This window comes from Sprattus sprattus (assembly GCF_963457725.1).
Source record: "Sprattus sprattus genome assembly, chromosome: 6".
In the NCBI taxonomy this organism is placed as follows: Eukaryota; Metazoa; Chordata; class Actinopteri; order Clupeiformes; family Clupeidae; genus Sprattus; species Sprattus sprattus.
This window is the reverse complement of record NC_137925.1, coordinates 25898535-25920964: the sequence shown is the minus strand read 5'-3', so window position 1 is coordinate 25920964 and position 22430 is coordinate 25898535. Positions and strand designations below refer to the sequence as shown.

Genomic DNA, 22430 nt, shown 5'->3' with positions numbered 1-22430 from the left:
CTGGGGCTGGCCAAGAATTTAATCTGGCCTGGCTACCTGTTACCATAATCACTTATCTCCTCTGTGACTGTTCCCCCCACTGTAGACAGAACGTAGGAATGGATTGATTTTCTGTGTCCCATTTTGTTTTGGGAAAAGAGTAGAGTGTGTCAGAGATGGAGTGACCAGAGCAATAGTGAGCACAGAACGAGGGCCATAGTTTACAGGATCCATCTGCAGTTGCCAGGGCAATGAAAACTGTAAAAGTGGCCCAGCCCCTGTTAGGCTCAGACAGAGTGGGGACAGACAATAATACAGCATGAAAATCAGTTTGGATGGCTGGCTGCATCCAGCACTGAGGCAAGAGGGGAGGGAAACTGTGGATCCTTGGGCAAGAAAAAAGGCGTGCCAAGCAACAGCAGCCAAAAAAATAAAAACAATTCTGGAGGACATAAAAAAAGGGAGGCTGTGGAAAGTGGAAATGGAGTGAGTGTTCCCACTGCTTGATATGGAGCAGCGCTGTTGAATGTGTCACGGATGGCAGCACTGGTGAGAGTGCTCGCCTTAGCCAGTGGCGCTTCATTCATTTCAACTTGAAATGCAAGACACAGCTTATCCAGGAAGTCACCATTCAGGTCCCCCGTTGCTCTCCTGGCCCTGTCTATCTCCCAGCTAAGTGCCCAATATCTCAGATATGCCCTTTGTTGACAGTCCCGCGAGAGTTGTAGAGTGATCAGTCCAACCAGCCAGTTGGCCCCAGCTGGTCTGTCGTCTTCTTTCTGAATTAATATTTGTTTTTTTTTTTTCGTACAAAAATGTCTTTTTTTGTTAAAGCGTTTCCCCTTAATCTGTTCTCTCAACTTTGTCCAAGTGTGTTTTCCAAAGAAATATGTGTACTGGATTTGTGTCAGGTTGAATCAGGCTTTGTGTTTGGCAGGCCAGTAAGAGCATTTTTCCCCATTACACTCTATTACACAGTTGTTTCGCTAGGCTAACTCTTCTATTGAGGTATTAATTATTGGAGCGCGTCTATTGTGGCACCCTGGCTCAGCACACACAGGCCTCCGTTCTCCTCTGGTCTCACTAATATAAAAGATAAATTGTCCACAGCGTGTTTTATTCTCAAATGCCTGGAATCCTGTTTACAATTTGGCTGTCCTTTTTCCAACACTATCCCCATCTCCTTAATAGTAACGAAATTGGGAACGTTTTCAATCATCCTTTCAAAGGTGTCGGCTGCAGCACACGCTCTGCAGAGGAGGGGAAATGGTGCAGTAGAGTATCAGAGAGACATGATCGCACAGCAGGGAACAGCTACCTCAGGATATTTAGCCGACTGAATAGGCCTCTCGATTGTTAAGACTCAACATTTGGCCAATAAGTCCCTGGTCGCACTTTGACCTTTCCGATATTTAACTCCTGGCCCATCTATTGTGGCTCTTTCTCCTCTCTCTCCCTCTTTCCCGCTTTCTCTTTCTCTCTGTCCCCCCATCTCCTCCAAAACGGAATACACTTTACATTCACCGCAGTCTTTACTTGGGCGCATAGGTCATCCTGTTGTATCGAGTGCATTGTAAATTCAGTTTGTGAGCTTCATGGAGGTTCAGGGGAGATGTGGGGGGTGGGGGGTGGGGGCAGGGGGGGGGGGGTGGGTTGAAAAGCATGGCAGGCTGCTAGTCTCTATGGTGCCTTTGCGAGGCCTCCAAACCCGAGGTTAATATTAGAGTGTATTTGGACGGGATGCTGGCTGGCATTGTGTCCCTGGGCGATCTGTCTCTCTGATCAGTAAAATGGATCTCTCCCCACTCTTCCCCCTTCGGACTCACACTGTGGCAATTCTGCCAGTCAAACACACACACACACACACAAACACACACACACGCATGGGTGAACACACAGGCCCCTTCACACACACACAAACGCAGAGAATTGCCAATAGGCAGATTTTTAACTGCAGCTACAAATATGTAAAAGAAATATTTTACAACAAAATTATCCTTGAAAAAGAAAAGTAGTTTCCAACAAATAATAAAATAAAAAGGAATCTAATCGCTACAGCCCGTTTTAAGTAAAAAAAAGTTTCAAGGTCAGTTTTTAAAGAAAGCAATGCAATGTTACTTTTATAGCTAACTTATAAAACAAACTTTAAAATTGTATCCCTGTTAAGTGAATTCTTATTGGTTGTAGTCAACAGTAATTCATGACCCTTGAGTAGTGTGACAGCATAGTATTGTGTGTTTGCAATTTCCCATTAAATTAACTGACAACATGCAAGCCAGCAACAATGCAGAGGAGATGGGAACAGACAGCATCTTAGCCGAGGGAGCCACACCTGCCACCTGCTGTATTTTATGTCGTAGGCACTAACACTCACCATCAGAGAGAGTCACACTTTCACAACATTACAGCAGGTCTGAGGCACTCTCCTTCCCATTGTCCAGGTTAAAGGGGTCGATGATGAAATTTGACATATTGTGTATTTTTATTTTTTCACTTTGAAGCTAAATGACAAACATGAGTTCTACATATCTTAAGTATCATTTTTAATAGACCAATACAGTCAAACTGGAAATTGGATTGTGATATTATTTAGCTGAAAAATAATTAGTCCCTGGAGGAAACCCAATGGTTTTTGTCATGGAAAGATGGGTGTTATGAGAGTATATAGCTCATTCTGAAATATGATCTTAGATGTCTGTATAATTTAATGTTAATGACCGCCATTATTCAACTGAAGATGTGCCAATAAACTGTATAATTATTTGGCATCTTTGTTTGAAAGAATGAGTCAGTGTGACCAGACATTCACTGCTTGAGGTCTGTGAGAGGGTAACTAATCATCTTGCCATTCTCAATTTCATATTTGAGAAATCTCTTAATTTGTTGAATGTTGTTGACAAATGTTACTAATGTCTAAACTGTAGACATAGATGTTACAGTGTAACATAAATGGCAAATATGTTGAGATTTCTGTCGTCACACACAAATGGTTATACTTGATACTCTTATTTTCTTTCTCAATGCTTCCACAGATTGCCATTTCCTGGTGATTGCATAAATTCGTGCAGCACAATGTATTGCACATAATCCATGTTGGTTTGACTTTAGCAACAAACAGTTTAGTGAATAGTAATACAGACTGCATACATTGTGCAATACGCTCTATGCATTATTGATGCAGTCAATATACGCACAGGCTATGGTGAATTTATTCAACCATTTTGTTAGCTCATACCAAAATTGCTTCATTATGCAATCACTCAGTGGTGTGAATTTATCATTTATTTATGATTGGGTGATATGTATATATTTGACGTAGACATATTAATGTATGATAAATGCCTTTAATCAGGGTGCTCAGTCCAGCTTGTCTACTGTTATCAGCACACTGTATGGGGGCTGTTTTCTTCTTCCTTTCCCTCTGTCTGTCCAGCTTGTCTTGACCGTCATGCTATTTTGAATTCTCTTGTGCTTCTTCTCTGTTCTCTCCCTCACTGGTTCACCACTAGGGCCGCATTCGAAAAAACAGGGGGAGGATTTGTCTGATAACGACGGAGACGAAGACGAAGGTATTTCCTCAGGTGGTCGGAGACACGTGCATGTCCTGTCCTGGTTTCCCCCTGTTCAGAATGGACTGTTTTGGAGAGTCTGAATGCAAGCCATTTTCATGCTCCTTTCTTCCGCCCCCCCCCCCCCCCCGCCCCCAGTGTGGCATTCAGCAGCGCTGTGAGTGTGATGGTGGAGAATGATTGGTTCCTGAAAATGACTCTGTCTCGTGCTTTATCTTGATTTCGTAGGAGAGTGTGACCTTTCGGTGGCATGCAGAGGTGGTTATCGTTCTTTCAAATATTTTCGTTTTGGACATCAACTCTCATGTCGGGGTCATTTACACAGGGGAATAGAATGACTGTCTGCAGGGTGTGATGGGTGTCGTGTCTTTGACCTGGACGCGCGGGAGTTAAATGCTCATCGCCTGACAGGACCCGATTGCATCGTTGCTTTTGTTTGCGGTCCTTTTTTTGTGGTTTAAAGGAAAGGCTGTGGGGTGAGAAGTTACTTTGGTACTTTGGTAAAACAACATTGTTGCTTCAAATCCATCTGGTAAAAATCACAATGTGGATGTGGTTGCATTACTCCAGATAGTATCATCCAGCAGATTGTGTGTGGTAAATGGTAAAGCAGAAGTGATTTCATGGATATTTGGTAACCAAACACCCTTGAGATCATATTATTCACAGAAGTAATACTAAACCCAAACAGCAACAGGTATAGTTACCCTTTACATAAACCACTCAGACAGATATGACATTGAGAATGGAAATAATCGAACAGAGACACACTGAGCAACAACTGTCTTCTTCTTGCGAGATGATACTGCCAAAACTTGTCACTTCAAACTGTGACTGAAACCTTAAAATGTCTAAGAAGTTTGTTTCAGCGCATGAATGCTGATGAAGTGTTTCTTGTGCATTTGTTGAGTGGAGTGGGAGTGAGACAAAAGCACCCAACTGAGCTCGATGGTACTATACAGTATTCCAAAATCCAAATTATGTCTCCATTCCACTGCTACAGGGTCAAGAATCTGCCCCCAGCTCACTTGACAACCAGATACTGACGAAGGCGTGTGGGCATGGATGCTGTTCTTTGTTTATTTGCCATTTAACGCGAGGTCTTCAACTTTAACAAGGCTCAAGACTGGCATGTAAATGTCACCCCAACTTTAGTCCAGTTTATGGCTCTTCCTCCACCCACTGTTAATCCCACGCACACACAACTGTGGAAAGGAAAGTTTTAGTGCTTGTTAACTTTGCCCTTGACATTGAATCTGAATGCCTAACTTTGAGCATGTTGTTCAGTCTTCTCCTAAAGTAGGTGAGCGTATGTAACCCTGTACTACTCAGGCAGTGTGCTGAGAAGTCCCTAGATTGTGATTGTGATGTTATTTTGGCACAGGCAGCATTTTGTCAGCGAAGAAGCGTGAGGGGACAGGTTTGCAGTGCTGGTGGAGATGGATAGCTTTCAGTGTCTAAAGACACTCAAGAGGGTAACAACAAATGATTAGTGGTAAATGCTACCCTTCAAAAAAAAAAAAAACACATCGCAAGGCAAATTAATTTCCCTTGTCTTGTGCCTTTCCTCGTCAGATGGTTAGGTAATAGTGTGTACATCTTCCTTCCAAGATGCTGCCCTTGCAGACTGTAGGCAGAAGCAGCCTCCCTCCCCGTATGTGCGCTAAATGTCACCCAGACAGTGCTAATCCCCTTCTCAACAACAGCGATCAGTTTCTATTTCTGTCAACAACAGAACATTCATTAGATCGCAGGGATTTCAATCAAATCTCCGATTAGCTGATAATGTCTAAAGCCATCCTAAATCTCTCCACACCTCTTTGTAAATGCTGCTGTCAAGGAACAGAGGATGTAATGTAGACAGAGTACATCAACGAATAGTAGCAATATCTCTATAAATACTCTCTAGACCTAAAAGCCCACTGAGGTCAGAGGTTAGCAGTAGCTTGTGATGTCATCATGACATCAGACTGCCATCTGGAGATCTAAAGACCAAGCACATACAGTATACATAAACTGCTAATATATGCTGTTTTTCCTTGAAATAGGCTGTAGTAACGGTATTGCTGTTAATCTGTTGATTCATATATTCCCAGTAGAAGTCTTACCACAAACTGGTCAGTTTTTTGTTATTATAAGTGTTTGTGTTGGTGTAACAAAAACAAAACATGATGTCATTCCTAGAAATATAACATTTTGGACATTCCATTTTTGGAAAAATGTGGTTTGTAGACGCTCAAAATAGGGAGGCATCAACTAAGCTGGCATCCAAGAATGCCTCTCCTCAGGAATAAAATGTAAAACTCCGGACATGAGGGTAAATATTAAAACAACAAAATGTCAGTCGATGATTTACACTAGTAACAGACAGATATGCATTAGATTCAGAATATCAGTGTAGTGTTTTATTTGCCACAGAAGAGCATATGGAGACTGCACCGAATAGCTTACGGCAATTACTTCCACTGTGGTGATCATTGGCAAATATGTGCTCAGTGCAGAATATCATAACATGGCTTTTAAACAGGGAATGGAATGGATTTAGATGAGGAGAGAGGGAGGCTCGCGAGTTGTGGTGAGAGGATTAGCCGCGCGCAAAAGAAAAAAAAAAAAGAAGTTCTCGCTCAGCAATAGCATTGTTCACTTTTGGTATTTACCTTGGGATATTCCGAGCTCTGGGAGGATGAAACAAAGATTAGAGTAGAGGAAGCGTCCTTTTTTCTTCTTCAACGGGGAAGGCTTAAGCCCCAGAATCGCTATCAAACTCCAGATAGTGTTGTTCTATCGCCCCTGCTAACCCCATGAGTGGCTGGGCCAGCTGAGAGAGATACCCCACACGAGGGGGAGACGTGTTGGCTATGCTCTGTGCCCCGGCCAACTCCAGGCCCGGTCTGAGCCGGACCCTGTTCCAGAGTGAGCGGCACCGGGCCTGCGTGGTGTCTGTTTGAGGAAGCTTTGTCAGGTAAGCTCTTTCTTGCCAGGGTATTTAGGCTACAAGCTCCACTTGAGTTCGCACATCCCCCTCTATGTTTGTGTAAATGGGGCACGGTGTTGTATGGTCTTTTGGCAAGCTTTACCCTTGTAGAAGTGGTGTCTCTCCTGGTAGGCGAGCAATCTGCTCACTTCCCGTCAAATGCTGACTTCAATATTTCCACAACTGGCTGCGATGGTTTGGGCCAACACTAGAATTTCAATCAGAGCTTTGGGTCTGGTTTAGTGCAGTGGTGTATGCCTGATGAGAACAGAGCCGCGTGTGAAGTAGCATGATGCTGAGCAGGTGTAAGGCAATTCAATATGGAGCAGCCCAGTGAGGGGTCATTCCTGGGGTTCCCCCTTCCATTTAGCCACAGGCTCTTACCTGAACTCTCCGTGCTCCGCGCTCACCTGTCACGCAGCTCTGCGCCAGCGACCCGGGAAAGCATGGGGGGCTTTAGGTCACTGCATTACCTGTGCTTTACCAGGCAGGGAGGCAGAGATGCAGAGAAAAGAAGAGAAAAACAAACAGGCATCCGTGTGCAGACGAGCAGCGCTCATGGAGACTCTCAGTGCAGAATCATCTCCTTTCCCAACAAGGCTGCCAAATGGGCTGTGCATCTCGCCAGATGCCACACTGCCAAGGATGTGGCGGGCACAGACACACACACACACACACACACACACACACGCCACCAGGAGTGAGCTTCTGCAGAGATGAGTGGCTCCGGCCTGAGATATTAGTTAGCAGACATGTCCCTTTTCCAGCTCAAGGCTGGAGAAGCCAACTGCCCTGGATATAAGCACAGCATGGGCAGGAGCCTGTCTGCGGTGAGGTCTGACTGCTATGGTAACACGTAATCCTGACAGAGAGATTGAGAGAGAGAGAGAGCACACTCTAACAAAGTAGGCAGGTGGAAAAAGCAATCTGCACGTGCAACCAAAACAAGAAAGCATTGGGGTGCAGAGCACCTTAAAAAACCCACCTGCACCTGAACAGGCAATTAGAGCTGATTTCATCTAAGCAAATAATGATTTGAAATCTCATTACTTTTCTCATTTCAATCAAATTACATCAGCAATGAGTGATTTTATACATGCATTTCCAGAAGAGAATTGGTGGTATCAGTTTTAGCGGCATTTCCTCTCCTTGGTTTGTAGTATGAAGCTCCCAGCTAGTAGAGGAGCACCTCACATGCAGCGCTCAACAGAGCTGTCACAAAGGATCTTGGGAGCCAGGTAGACGCAGTAGGCTGTAGCGCGGTGGCTCTTGTTCACTTCGCAAAACGGACCCCCCACCCCATCCCCTTTCAAAGCCGAAGCTGCTTCAAGCACTAGCTCCAGTGCCCTGCCACTGCGGATAATACCCTCCTGCCTCTTCACTTTCACTGCCGTTTTCTCCACACGAGCGCCAACTCACTGTGAATATATTCAAGGGGCAAGTGCAAATATTTACATAGCCCTATCTTGCCCTCCAGTTGTTCCTATTCCTACTTTTTCGTTCCCATCTCTGATGTCTGCAGACGTTTCCTCTCCCCTTCATTGTGCAAAAAGCCCTCAGTCGGGGCTTTGGGTGTTTGTTCACCCTCTCCAAAATCTACTTAGCGAGATGTTGTCATCTTGTCACAGATGGTGGTCCATCTTTGGCTAATTTCTCCGGACAGAATCATATTTCAGCCAGCCCCTCATCCAGTTAAGGTCTCCAAGGGGCTCTGGGCTGCTCAGTCCCTCTCCAGAGCGGAGGAGCCCCACCACCGCGTTCTGCTCCACTCTGCATCCCTCCCAGGATTGAGTTAGGGCCAAGATCCATTGTTTTATCCTGTCACAATCGGGGTGTATTTAGGGAGTTCTCAGCACTAAATCTCCAAAGGTGGAATGTCACTGATACATTTGTTTTGATGTATTGCGCTGAGTTTAGGGAGAGGCAGCCTCTCTTGGCTGTCTGGTGCCGTGCCCTCTTCCACAGCTGAGCAATGGAGCTGCATGGCAGTAGTTTGGCACGCCAATCCATGTGGCCTAATCAGGACACACAAACTCACACACTCATCCCCAGACCCTCCCCCATTGGTGCCAGCCATCTCAGCTCCACCTGCTTGGGTGTTAGAATTAATTCCGCTGAGTCTGTCCCTAGACTGGATTTCCGCCTGGTGCGTATTGTTGCTCTGGGAAGCCTGAGGTTTGGAGTTGACAATGGCATCCTCACACACACACATGCCCTGTGCAGCTCTCTCTCTTCAGCATCCTCACACACATGCAGCTCTCTCCAGCATCCTCACACACACATGCCCTGTGCAGCTCTCTCTCTCCAGCATCCTCACACACATGCAGCTCTCTCCATCATCCTCACACACACATGCAGCTCTCTCCAGCATCCTCACACACATACAGCTCTCTCCAGCATCCTCACACACACATGCCCCGTGCAGCTCTCTCTTAAGCATCCTCTCTGATGGGCGGGGGGTGGAGAGGGAACTGGTGCCTTCAGCGGGGATATTTGGAGTGTTGTCGTTGTCTACTCCCTCCCCCAGAAGAAGATTTGATTTTTTTTCTTTCTTTCTTTCTTTCTCCTGCAATCACAGACTCAGTGAAGGAGGAGAACGATGATGGGGAAATGAAAGGGATGTAGGTCTTATATTTTTTTCCTCTGTATCTGTCGCTCCTTGAGATATCCTAAAATACACCCATATTGAAGGAGACATGCGATCCACAATGGACAGAGACAGCTGGGCTTCTACAGCTCTGAATCACAGCGCTGCTCTCGCTGGACGTGGAGGTGTCACAGATGGAGGGCACATGTTGTGTGATGTGGGATTTGCATGGCTGTGAGCAATGGGAGCTGTGAGGTGGACAAGAGGAAATGTGGTCCTCTGTGCCTTTCTCTCTCTCTCTCTCTCTCTCTCTCTCTCTCACTCTCACTCTCTCCCCCCCCCCCCCCCCCCTTCTCTCTGCCAGGAGCCTGGCTTCAAAGAACACATCAAACCACCTGCCAGCGCTCCGATCAGAATCATATTTAATGCACAAATAACAGTGTCACCTCCTTCAAAGGTCATCCTCCCATCTGGGGATGAATTGAGACCTGAAACACAGAGCATCAAAGTGATGTCACATTTCACATAGAAATGTAGCCATTACATTGGGGTTCAGGCCGTGTTGTGATATTTCAACTCAAATATGAAACCTCTGTAGCAGTTAGCAACATGACCAGAGTTCTTAACATTTGAAGCAAGGGGTTGTGAGGCAAGGACTCAGCTAAGTATAATAATAATACATGCAAATTGAGCATTTTGCTCAGGTCCTCTCTGTCTCTGTATTCTTGTAATTAGGTTGTCTGCGCTAGACAGTATCCTAGGGAATGTCCAGAGAGTCTGCCGTGTGTTAATGAGGTTCAGAGCATTGCAGGCCCAGGCACATAATCAGAGATGGCGACTTCATGCAGACAGTGGCGGCACACGTCTGTCAGTTCCATAAGCCTTTGCTCCTGTTAAGATGCAGCCTGACAAGTTTCAGAGTTTTTACAGCACTCTATTCGTAGCACTTAGAGCAGTGCATGTACCCTCCCTCCCTCTTTCTCTCTCTCTCTCTTTCGCTCTCTTTGTCTGTCTCTCTCCCTCTATTCTAGAAACTTCTCTGGAGTGATGGGTCTGTCACAATGCAAAAGTGCCTTCTAAAAAGATTTATGAGTGCTTTGTGCGGAGCCTGATGCGCCTTCCTACAGAGCTTAACTGGCGACTCTCAGCACTGGTGTTATTTTGGAGTTGTTCCACATAGCGACACTCCAGTCAGAAGACTCAGAGTCCGTAGATTGGGTTGACATGTGCTTGCGGGGTAGTCAGGAACTCCATACCAGTCTACAGTCTACAGTACACGTTAGGCTCAAGAGGCCATGTTTGCTGTTTTACCCCTGTCTTCTGTGCGACACACAAATAAGCCTTTTACCTCACCAATCACTGAAGTGGGATGGTTACCAAGGCGATCTGAGGGGGGGGGGGGGGGATCAAGCAAATAGGGAGTGGAGGACTTGTGTGAATGGAAGAGTTAGCATCGGTGTGTGTGAGTGTGTCTTTGTGAGTCATCCGTCCTCATTAATGACACAACATTTTCCGCATGTCAACCATCAGTGCGCATCCGTGAGCCTGACATTGCCATATGCACCCTGTAAACTCACATCCTCCCTCCAAACATGTGGCCGCGCTCGGTGCCTCCTCGCTTTCTCCTCTTTTGTTTTTGTTTGTTTGTCTTGATTTGTTTAGTTTTTTCGAATGTGGAAAAAATGTTGATGAAAATGTAAATGTTTCAAAAATGATTTTTTTTAATGAAACTTCTCTTTTCCCCCTCAGTGTGGTCTTTGTTTGGAATTCTGTCAAATGCTGTGAATTTCCCTTCTCTGTTCGTTTTTGTGCCGTGTCTCACAAAACTGAGGCAGCTCACAGGTCTTTTCAGGTGTAAGTCACCAACAACATGAATATAAATGAATCTGCTCCTTCTCAAGTTAATGAACTGATCAGAGAGTCCAGCTTTGCCTGCCACTTAGAGTAAGAACATGTACCACAAGATAGCCCGCAGATGGGCATCAAACGTTGTCATAGTGACATGATGTGAATCAACAAAAGAGGCGACTTCTAACGTTGACATGACTAATCTCTCTTCTTGTTTCTCCTCTCCTCCTTTCATTTTGTCTGTTTGCTTTTCCCATTTTCTTTGTCTCTTTACTTGTATCCATTTGTTCTGATGTCTCGTGGTCCCCAGAACAGGACAATCTTTCATTTTCTCTCTTCATCCTACTTTCACTTCATGCATTTCCTATCTCGTGTAAGATAAGTGTAAACAAATAATTGTCGGTAATGAAATCATAGTTTTTGATTGCACCCCCAGATACCAGACGTGCAACAGGATGTATTTACATGTTTGCCGATATTCGGCTAGAAAACAGGGAGTCTGCTTATTCGGTCTCCAAATGGGAGATTGAATGTGTTGTTGAATCATGAATGGGTGTTTGGGGGAGACGAGGAACGGGGAGAAAATAACAACCCATATAGCCCCACAAAGCACCAATGCTTTCATGAAAGGCTCACAAAGTAATTTGCTTTGACTGTTCACATGCTAATGGGAACATGTGCGAGTGAAAATGCACAGTGCCACAGACTCGGGCAGATTCACCAGCCAGAGTGCTGTTTGTGATTAGCTGTTCTTGAGGATTTCGAATTTTCGGTCTGCCGTATCCATGGCAACCTGAATACAATATAGGGCTTTTGAATCAGAGCCCAGTGGCTTTCTCTTAGCTCTCAAGGCTGAGCAAAACAGCTGCCACACTGGGAGTGAAGGGGAATGAGAGAGAGAGTAAGAGGAGAGAGATCTTCTTGTCTCCTCCATTCTACCAAGCCAGTCATTCTGCCAGTAATCTCAAACAGGCTCTTGTGCGTTTTGGTTTCAGATTTTCATTTGACTAAACTGATACCTCAGGGTGAAGAATGACTCTGGAGCCTCTCTGATTATAGACCCATGAAAAGATTCTCTAAAGATTAAAAAAAAAAGCCATAAAAGAGGCCAATTCTTTATCCTCCCATAAAAGAACCTGAACAGGTAGACTCTTATCTTTCAAAAAAGCATAAAATTATTATTAATTATAATTACAAAAATGCAGCTGCAGAATCCTCATCAAAATGGCTGTCATTTTATTCCAGCAGTTGGCAGACAGAGCAAAGCTGATTCTGAAAATGAGCCCAAATGGCCAATTGGGGGTCTGACCTCTCGCACCGCCCCATCAGTTCGCATCTATTTGTTTTCTCATGCAGTTAGCAATAAAAGACAAATGACTGTGCTCATCTGAAAACACTGATGGCACATTAGCTGGTATCTGGGGAGGGCTTTCCCGTCGAACCCGGCCGCTCTGCACTGTGTGTGTGTTTGTGTTTTTTTTACTCCTTGCTGTGAACGGCCCGAGGGCAAGTGAAAGTTTAACGGTGGCCACTCTTGCAGACATTCGAGACCAAGGTGCCAAGCCTGTCATGGTCTACATACACGGAGGATCGTACATGGAGGGGACCGGGAATATGATTGACGGCAGCGTGCTGGCTAGCTATGGGAACGTCATTGTGATCACGCTCAACTTCCGAATCGGAGTACTGGGTAAGTGCCAATGTACAATAATTTACTGTGGATTGTGATTTTGGTGTAATTTCCATTTCATTTATAGAATGACTTTAAGAATGACTTACTCTATGTGAAGTAAACAGGGGAAGGCTTGACTTTCAGGAGAGTTTTATAGGGGCAGTCCATTTGTAGGTTGCCATGACAGCCTCTTGCAAGTAAACAGGCCTACTGAAGGAAAATGTGTAATCAGTTCTCTTTGCACAACAGGGGTTTCAGTTGCAGTGAGCCAGTGTAAGGGTTTGGCAGTTGGAGGGGCAGAACGAGAAAAAATTGATATCTGATTACCCAGAGACCAGGTTTCAGTGGGAGGAGGATGAGTTCTGTTAGCCTATCCATAAAGTAAAAAATTAAAAAGAAGATTCCTGGATACACCCCTTGAGTTCTCCCTCGGCCTGGTAGTTTTTCCTGCTGACAACCAAACCAACAAATGAAGCTGATAAAAACCTAACGTCCTTGGCTGAGGACATAATACTAACAGACATTGACATACATTAGAAGCACGAAAGAATGAAGCCCTGTGAATGTGCTATCTTGCTAAAGGTTGCAGAGAATTTGCTGGGCTGCAAATGTGTGTCTGCTTATTACTAGACTTCTAATGTTGGCTTCAGTTCAGTTGGGTTCATGTATTTTGTCCCACTGACAGAAAAACATTGCCTCAAGGCACTTTATAGAGGCCTGGTCCTGAACCTGGGGGTGGTATTATTGGAGCCTCTGGCACTACTGACATGATGTAGCTGCATTATACACTGCAATACTGACGTGATGTAGCTGCATTTCACACTGCACTGACGTGATGTAGCTGCATTATTCACTGCACTCCATACACTGCATTACACAAGGTAGGAGTATGCTCAGGCCCATACACAATATGGAGTAGGGGTTCAGAGGTCCTGGCTCAAAAAAGAAGGGAGGAGTTTTTACGACTACTTGCCTACTCATACGGTGACATGAAGCAAAACTTCATGATGACATAGCCTACATAGTCAAAGTCCTAAAGGTTCAATTCTCTAGCCTAAAAGTGTCAGTGTCGTCATATCTTTACTGTGTGAATTTAACTGGACCAGGACGTCATAAAGCAGCTTCAAGAGCAGCCTTAAGCTAGCCTGGATACCAGGCCGAACCCCGCCCACAATATTTTAGGTCTGGAAGTTCGGTCTGGCACTGCTCCGTTGGGGAGAAATTATCACACATCCGAAACGGATCTAGCCAATCAAATTGTCAGGGCGGGCTTTATACGATGATGGACAGATGGCTTGAGTTGAATTAACGGTAGATTCGAAATCGTACCAAGATGGCGGCGTCTCGGGAGCCTGTTAGTGGGAAATATTTTATGTGAATTAAGCTATCTACACAACTTTTTTATGTCTACATTGACTCGGTTAGTTGTGTATGTGCAACACGAATGTTGCAGAGTATTGTAGGTCTTAACTGAAGCTCTCTAGACCATTATTGTTAGGTTATTGCTAACGCTTAGACCAAAAATCCATTGAAACACATAGTAGCTAGCTAGCCTCGCTGCTAATAAGTCTAATGTGAGCATGCATATCGCACAGATATTGATAGCGCATTCATTTTGAAAGAGGAACAGAGAAACACGATTAAGGCATTTGTCGATCGAAAAGATGTTTTTGCCGTCCTTCCTACGGGATCCGGTAAAAGTTTAATGTATCAGATGGGCATACTACGTTGCTCTGATTGGTTCTAGGTAACCAATTCAGCGAAGAGGTATTTTCTTTCCTGGTTCGTTGAAACATGCCCCAAAATCACAGCTCAATGGAGCAGTATCAGACTCATATTCTGACTAGAATCATGAGTATGACATCGTCAGGCTAGCCTTAAGCACAAGCGAGTCAAATCGCATTTAATTAATTGTCTTGCAGTTGATTACATCATAGATGTTTTGTTCATTTTTTCAATCATCTGGTCCATAAGTGTCCTTCTAAACAAGCAGGATCTAGACACACACACACACACACACACACACACACACACACACACACACACACACACACCAACATGCACAGGGTCAGCTTGGGCTTGGTTTACAGTTTGTTTCCATTCCTAATTCAACCTTGAACATATTCTCTCAGAATGCAGCAAAAACATTTGCATCAGTGAGTCATTTTCTCCTTTCATACCTGAATATGGACCTAACATGCCTGCAGTGGTGAGGAGACTAATGTGTTGAATGACCACATTCTCCTCACAAGAACAAAGGTTAGATGGCTCTAATGGGGCTATGCTTAGATGAGTGCTGAAACTGGAAAAGCAGAGGATATGTAATGTGGAAGGAAAAGATGTTGGTACTGATTGCCTCATACCAAATGCTAGCTCTCCCAATGCCATGGAAACTAAGGGTCATATTTTCAGCCTCCACAGAGAGGTATAAATAGTCCCTTGTCCACTTTTCCCTTTCTGCAAAGCTCTTAAAAGTTTTTATTGGTTGTTTATCAAAATCTTGTTGGGGTTAACGTTGAAAATGTTAGCAGAAGCTCTGAGCTAAACCAGTTACTATTCATGGAAACACATCTAGGGCTCCTTAGAAGCCAGGCACACAAAGTTTAGCAGATAGTGTGACCATGCATTGTGCTATGTAAGTGTGTGTGTGTGTGTGTGTGTGTGTGTGTGTGGGTGTGTGGGTGTGTAGCAGACAGTGTGACCATGCATTGTGTGTGTTAACCTTTGCCGTGGAGAAAATGCACCGGAGAGAAATAATCCTGCAGTTACAGGTTCATTACAAAATTCTTAAGGGATTATTGCTAAAATAGATTAAACAGGCCAAATATGACAGCTCAGCTATGTCGTGTTGATTCCTGTCATTTAAGCAAAAACCTCACCATTTACTGTACAATTATATGGCTAAGAGCACATTTAAATTCATCAAATTCAATCAGTATTCACACTGAATACATTCTCCATCTTGCCTCCTCAAATGCTGAGCTCTGCCACTAACTGTAGCTAAATATTGTCACTTTTTAAAGTGCTTAGCTTTTAAAGTGTATGCCTTGCATAAGTGATTGGCTGCGTGGAGAAGGGAGAAGAGCCTACAAACTTCATTTTTCTTTCCCTGAAGGATTGTGCAGGACTCCCTTCACTTGACTGTTGGCAGCTGCAGCACATGTAATTTAAATTCATAGCAGAACAAACAATTTCAAGTCAAACATCTAAATAAATAAATACATTATTAATGGGAAAATGAGCAGCCTTTTAATTAGGGAGCTTAAAGAGGCGAGGCGAGAATAATGGAGGCTGAAAGAATTAGACAAGATAATGAAGAGAAAGGGAAGACAGACAAGGCATCTCTGATGCCGGGCGTTCACACTAATACAGGTCTCTTGAAAATTCACAACACAATAATGCCAAGAGGTTTTATATAGAGACAGTAAACTGTTTCCTGTTGTTACGCAAAAGAAGAATGTTTACTCGTGGAACTGGGGAATGAAAAGGAACGGAGGCTTTTAAATCAAACAAACGGAACGGAGGTGACATGGAGGAGTACAGCATCATGTCCCTAATGATGTCACGTTGGTCTTTCATGTAAATCAAAGATCTTCTGGATCTGAGAGATTTATGCATAACCTTTGTGGGGCATAGTTATGATATGAAACACTGAGGCACAGGCAGGGAAGGAGCCAGATTAGTTAAGTTTGAAAGAAAATGGAAACACAGTTGCTCTAGACCACCGTGTCGGCCCAATTAACGAAGTCCACTGAGCTTCTCAGCTGGATTTCATCCTCCTGCTGCAGCATTTTTCCCTATGTCTTTTTTTTCCGCCTATAAGGGACCATAATTATGGCATCAAAGTGTGGAACCTTACTCTCCTGGGGCCCTATTTAGAAAGTTTCACATTCAGAACCATCTCTATTTAGATGAATGAGAATTCATTACAGGTGGAGTCTGTAATTACAAAAGCCAGGACACTGGCGTGATCTTGCCACAGACGAGAGCCATCCTGAGGGGGGAGGTGGTCACGGCGTGACGTGATAGGCCCCCCCCCCCGGTTATGCCTAAGCTGTTAGGTCTGAGACCTGAGGAGCCTAGTTTGTTTACGAAAGGCCAATCTCGTTTGCTAGCAGCCCATCGATTGGCGTGTGCGTGTGTGTGTGTGTGTGTGTGTGTGTGTGTGTGTGTGTGTGTGTGTGTGTGTGTGTGTGTGTGTGTGTGTGTGTGTGTGTGTGTGTGTGTGAGTGAGTCAAACCAAGGAGAGCCTCGGAGAACTGGGTTGCACTGTCTCTTTAATGATGTGTAATGAGTCCCAGTCAGAGGGGAGTATCTTGTATCACTGCTCTTTACAAATATAATTACTCACTGGCTCTCCAGAGCATGTCAATTTCCTGGTCCTATGGGGAAGACTTAATTACTGTTTCCAAACGCATTAAAAATTAACAAAGGCTGCCTCTCGCCAAAATTCAAGGTGAGACTTCCATTAGCGCCAACTGCTAGTTTGGTCACAAAGGGGACGGCCAGGCCCTGTGACTTACAGTAGCTGCAGTGACATGCAGCAGTTGGTCATCGGTTCACACGCTTATAAATGACTTATCCAGCCATGCTTGTCAAATGGAATACACTGCAATGGACTATAAATTGATGGACCCTTTTTGTAAGAACAGCAGGTTCCTGTGCCCCCTAATACTCAATGCTGAAGTCGAGCAGTGAGAGTGGAGCTCTGTTCAACATGTGTAGAGAGAGAGTTTGAGCAAGATGTATGTGCATCTCCAACAAGCATTCAGAGATCATTTAGTCAATAGCGGAGCTAAGGCTACAAGATCTTAACTCATGGCATGTGTAAACCAAAAGGAAGAGAACTGAGTCAGTGCATGTGGGTGTGCGTATGCCATTGAATGGAGATCTTACTGTCTTAAAGAGACAGTACGCAACAAATTGCCACTTTTTGAATCATATGTTTATAGGCAACTACTACTGTTATTTTCTTCAAATACATTTTCATGGTATATAGTCATGTGAAGTAGATAAACATACCTGTTGCTCCAGCTAGTTGCCTAGCCTATGCACTATACAGTCACGGGGTCTGGGTCAGTCCACCCTACAAAATACAAAACATTAAAAAAAATATAAGCTTTCACAGCACAGCATTGCCAACGGTATCATCAAAAGACATGAGTTAGCATGCTAACACGCCTTTTATGAGTGCCAACTGTGTTAACCCAAACTCCTTTAAATACAAAGGGAGTAACAAGGCATCTCCATTTATAGGAGGATACAATCTCCATCTCCTTTGTGCTTTACTTCATCATCATCATCATCATCATCATCATCATCATCGTCATCATTATTTATTCAGGGGGAATTGACTGAGCACAGGGCTCTTTTGCAGCAATGCCCTGATTGAGGGTACTTGCCAGCCAGAAGCCAGTGTCTGCCTGGGACCCTTGATTTGCTCCCGCCTGGTTGCAGTGCACTCATGCCTTCAGAGCACTGTTCGGGCTCTCCAGCCCCTCAGACTGCTGGTCTGGTCTGAGAGTGGAGCCTTGAGAAAGACACATGCACGCACCAGCAAAGTGCCTCTGTGAGGGAGCCTGTGAAAAGCAGGCTGCTGTGGAACCAGAGCTCACACACTCGCAGAAAATGGTGTGAAAGGAAAATAAATGAGCAGTATTCTGCCTGCCTGCCTGCCTGGCTGCCACATCCATGTGGGACACAAAGGCGAAATATTTACTCGTTTTCATTGGCATTTGGATGAATTCCTTCAAATTAAGTCGCGAACAAAAACATTTATTCATCCTATTAATGTCAAAGAGTGAGGGATTGAAGTAATGGTTTTCATGCGCCGCTCCTCTGTGACTCGCCTGGCACAGACGCACCGCACATCAGATCCAGGAGTTTACCCATTCACGCTGTGGTTCCCCTTTATGCCAATGCCATTTGCTCAGCGATATCAGTGTTTGCGTAGATGCTGCACAACACTGGCACACTGGCATAAAACATTGTTTTGGGTGATGGACAATCAGCTAAAGCTTTTAATAAGTGATGACTTGCTAACAAGCCTGATGGGGGTGTTTTTTTTTCGCAATTGGGGGCCATTCGCCGACGGCGTCGGGGAAAGTCTGTCACGTTCTCAGACAAAATCAAACAAAGGGTGTGATTAAAAACACGTTAAACAACTGATTATGCACTCCGATGGCGCTGACATGTCATGACTATCAGTCTTGCTGAAATTGATTTCTTCTAGAACGAGCCAGACATGCATTGTATCAGATTCTCCAGCTGCAAATCATCATTGCACTGTGAGTATCACAGGCAAAAAAAATACGTTAGTATACCAAATAGCAAATAGTAGCATACATTTATACACCACAACACACAAGGTGCAAAATGCCCCATGATGTGTTGCAGTATGTTTCCCTCTGGAGTGATGAATTACCGTGGTGTGTAAGAAGGCTGTGAACCTGATGAATCTCTTTTTAAATGTCATATCGGTTTCACTGGATTTGCACATGCGACATGGACCACAGCTCGCCGCATGTCATTTACAGTCTTTACAGAGAATTAATGATAGAAAACCACGATTATATCCTCGCCTAGTAGCACACACAGTAGATTATCCTTCTAGAAAATTATTTAAGTGTGTATCAAACAGTGGAAACTGACTTGTCATAGATCAACACATCAGTCATTCCCCGCTGAGATAGGCATCACAGAGAATAAATAATAAAATGGTGGACAATAAAATATTACTGTAAGATAAAGTACAGTACATTGAGGCTTACAACAAGTACCCTACAATGTCACATGAATATTCACAATAGTGACCTATTTTAAAAACAAACTTATCTGTGATTATATCTCTAGAGCCAGTAACATTGTTTGGTTGATCAAGGCTGCATTTATAATGCTCTTCTAAAGCATTACTGTACGTCCCTCAGGCATCAGTTTAGTGTAGATTACCATTCAGTGCAGAGTGCCATTCCGTCCAGAAGGGACTGTTCAATGTGTTTGTAATGTTCATTTATTATGCTAAATAGTTTATAATACATTATCAAACTCTGGGATGGTGATATAAATCATGGAAGCCGGAATATGCTTAATACCCCAGGAATGATGCTAAGGGAAGGATACAGATCAAGATTTATTGCGCTCCTGGCTGTCTCGAGATGAAAACAATGATTTCTTCGGCTGGTTTAGAACACACGGCTGTGAGCGTGGTTTACAAAAAACATCAAAGGCTGCACCTGACAATCGTCTTTCATCTGGGTCAAGGGCTTCAGAGACCGAGCATGCAAAGCGACACGCTTAACCAAAGGTGGCTGTTGAAAGTGTTCCAATTTCCTTGATGAAAACAACGAGGGAGTCTTCCTTAGGTTTTCCTTCCTTGGATTGAGGTTTTGTTTGCCGGTTGGTTGCCTTGTCTGCTTGAGCACCAACCGAGGACAGCTTTATTCTTTGTCATTTTTGTATTATTATTTAATTTTGCCGTTTAGAATCTTCAAGCGGCTTCTGAACAGCTTAAATTGTATCTACTTTCAAAAGAATGACATAATTGCGCTTCCCAGCACTTATAATTTGGTGCGCACTGGAAGGCACAAGCAAACTGCTGTGTTATCTTTCTTGAAATGTCAAGTATTCGGCAGTTTGCCTTATGTGCCGTTGTATTGTCAGTGACATAACACAACTCCTCGGTGAGTCTTATTTCATTGAAGAGACCCCTACAATCTCTGAGACAAAATGCATAATTCAGCATGGCACAGATTCAGTACACAGGGATACGCTGAACACCTGCTTCTGCATCTGTAAATATAACTGTGCAAATAAACCAAGGTGTACAAACTCCATGGGCCTTGGGAGGGATTTCAGTGTGTGTATTGTGTCTCAATGCCAGTACAGTGCAGCACTCTGCAGTGCAGTAGAGTGTGGCAATTTTAAGTTTTAAGTTTCAAAGGATGAGGAAGATCAGAAGAATTATATGTTTAACATCCTGTGGATAGGCAAACTACATGTTTCTGAATGTCGAATGCAGGAAGGCTTTTGTCCTTTTTCTTCCAGTTCACTACAAAGTCTGAGCACAAAGAAAAACAAAGATAGATGGAATAGGAAGAACATAAAGCAAGAGAGACAAAAGTAATAATCATCACAGTGAACAAGATAGAGAGATAGAGAAAGTGTGTGTGAGAAACCGCACAGAGATGTCTTGGACATGAGAAATACAACAGAAACACACAGCAATTTACAAAGGGGAATGGAAAAAACAGAGAAGAAATGCTGCTAAGATTATGGCTGTGACTGTGAGCATTGTAGATCTTGGTTTTGACACAGGGACCAAAACAAATTAAATGTAAATCCTCTAAATAATTACACATCTATTGAACGCTTTATGAATTATTGTCTTTGTGCTTGGGACCCTCCCAAGAAGTTGGTCCAAGCCTGAGGCAGTTATTTGTATTTTTAAATGGCCTTTAAAACTCAATTTTATTCCTTGTGCCTACCAAACTTCTTGTTGATAGTTTGCGAGATCTCTGGTGATTCATTGTGTCTGAGTTATTTATATTTGTGTTTATTCGCTGTAACATTTCAGGGGGAGTGAAACTGCTGTTTTAAAACCACAGCTTGAGGTTTTTTTCTACCTTAGAACATTTGTCCTTGAGGACTGTTTCTCCGTTGTGCACAAACACACAGGCATTTCTCTTCATTCCCTCCGGGGTGGCAAATGCAGAATCACGGAGGCAAAGCCGTATAGAACAAAATGCAGCTTCTTTTAGGGAGAAACAGTCCAGTGTGAAATGTTGGATGATTCAAACCATAAAACAACAGCAGGGATGATGTAGGAGGGGGAGAAGATGCTGTGTCCCTCATCAGGTGTGTTTTGGGTTGAAAATGATCCATCTGAGAAGAGGCTGTATAGTATTGGCGGCCAGCTCTCGCTCCTCGTCTTGTGGAGAGATTAATCATGCTCCCAGGCCGGCCTGACGGAGGACCCAAGGTCAGTGGCCCCTTGCATGTGTGGGAGGCTCTGCACACCACGCCGCTCCGGCTCAGATGAGGAGGGTGGTAGTGGGAGATTGGCCAAAGGAGGTTACGACGGGGGCTGTAAGTGTGGATGTAGGCGTGAGATCCACTTGTTTAATCTGGCCATATGAGAGAAGCGAGAGAAACTGGAGGAAGATGGAGAGAGGGAGAGAGCGAATTGAAACAAAGAACTGCTCTGAGTAGGTGGTGTAATTATTCAAACAGCGTGAGTGAGAGGTGAGAATTGCCTCTGCTTCCGTTCGCTGGAAAGCATGAAATCTGTGTTGGAAATCAGCAGCATAGAATCTTGCAACCTCTATTTCAGATACATAACAGCAACTCTACCAGAAGGGCCGGGTTTGTAAGGAGATAACAACAAACTGATAAATCACCTCAACACTGCTTGAAGCGTTCGGTCATGGCATGGAAACATGGCTGCAAACTGCACAGCATGCAAACGCATAAAGGTACAAAATAAGAACAACCCCCACCACCACATATGGAGGGAGGGAGTGAGAGAACGAGAAAGACGGGTGAATTTGACCTTTGCTCCTGATTCTCCCAATCAGAGCGTTGAAGAGCAGCTGAGGATTCCTCTTCAGGGGTTCCTTTGTCACCTCTGATGTAGAATTCATGAAGAGCTACATTAGATATTTATTAGAATTAGCAGCTGCTTGAGGCTTGGTGACAACAGATATTAGTCAGTAAGGGCACCACTGTGAGTCCTACCCAGTGCTCTGCACCGGGCACCACTGTGAGTCCTACCCAGTGCTCTGCACCTGATGCACAGGATTGGCG

The 22430-nt window shown here is 44.2% G+C and overlaps 1 protein-coding gene across 9 annotated transcripts in view; it reads left to right on the top strand.

Moving 5' to 3' along the window:
* The window catches only part of nlgn3a (neuroligin 3a), a gene marked incomplete at its 3' end in the record, with an annotated part of 85459 nt that overhangs the window by 5632 nt on the left and 57397 nt on the right, over window positions 1-22430 (top strand). For 3 of the 9 annotated variants that reach the window (XM_080840996.1, XM_080840991.1, XM_080840994.1), the window contains 2 exons: window positions 3489-3548; window positions 12498-12647. In XM_080840996.1, coding sequence (XP_080697122.1) covers window positions 3489-3548; window positions 12498-12647 — 210 coding nt within the window. Of the gene's footprint in view, window positions 1-3488; window positions 3561-12462; window positions 12648-22430 lie in introns of all 9 variants that reach the window. The other 6 variants (XM_080840997.1, XM_080840992.1, XM_080840995.1 and 3 more) reach the window with 3 other exon arrangements.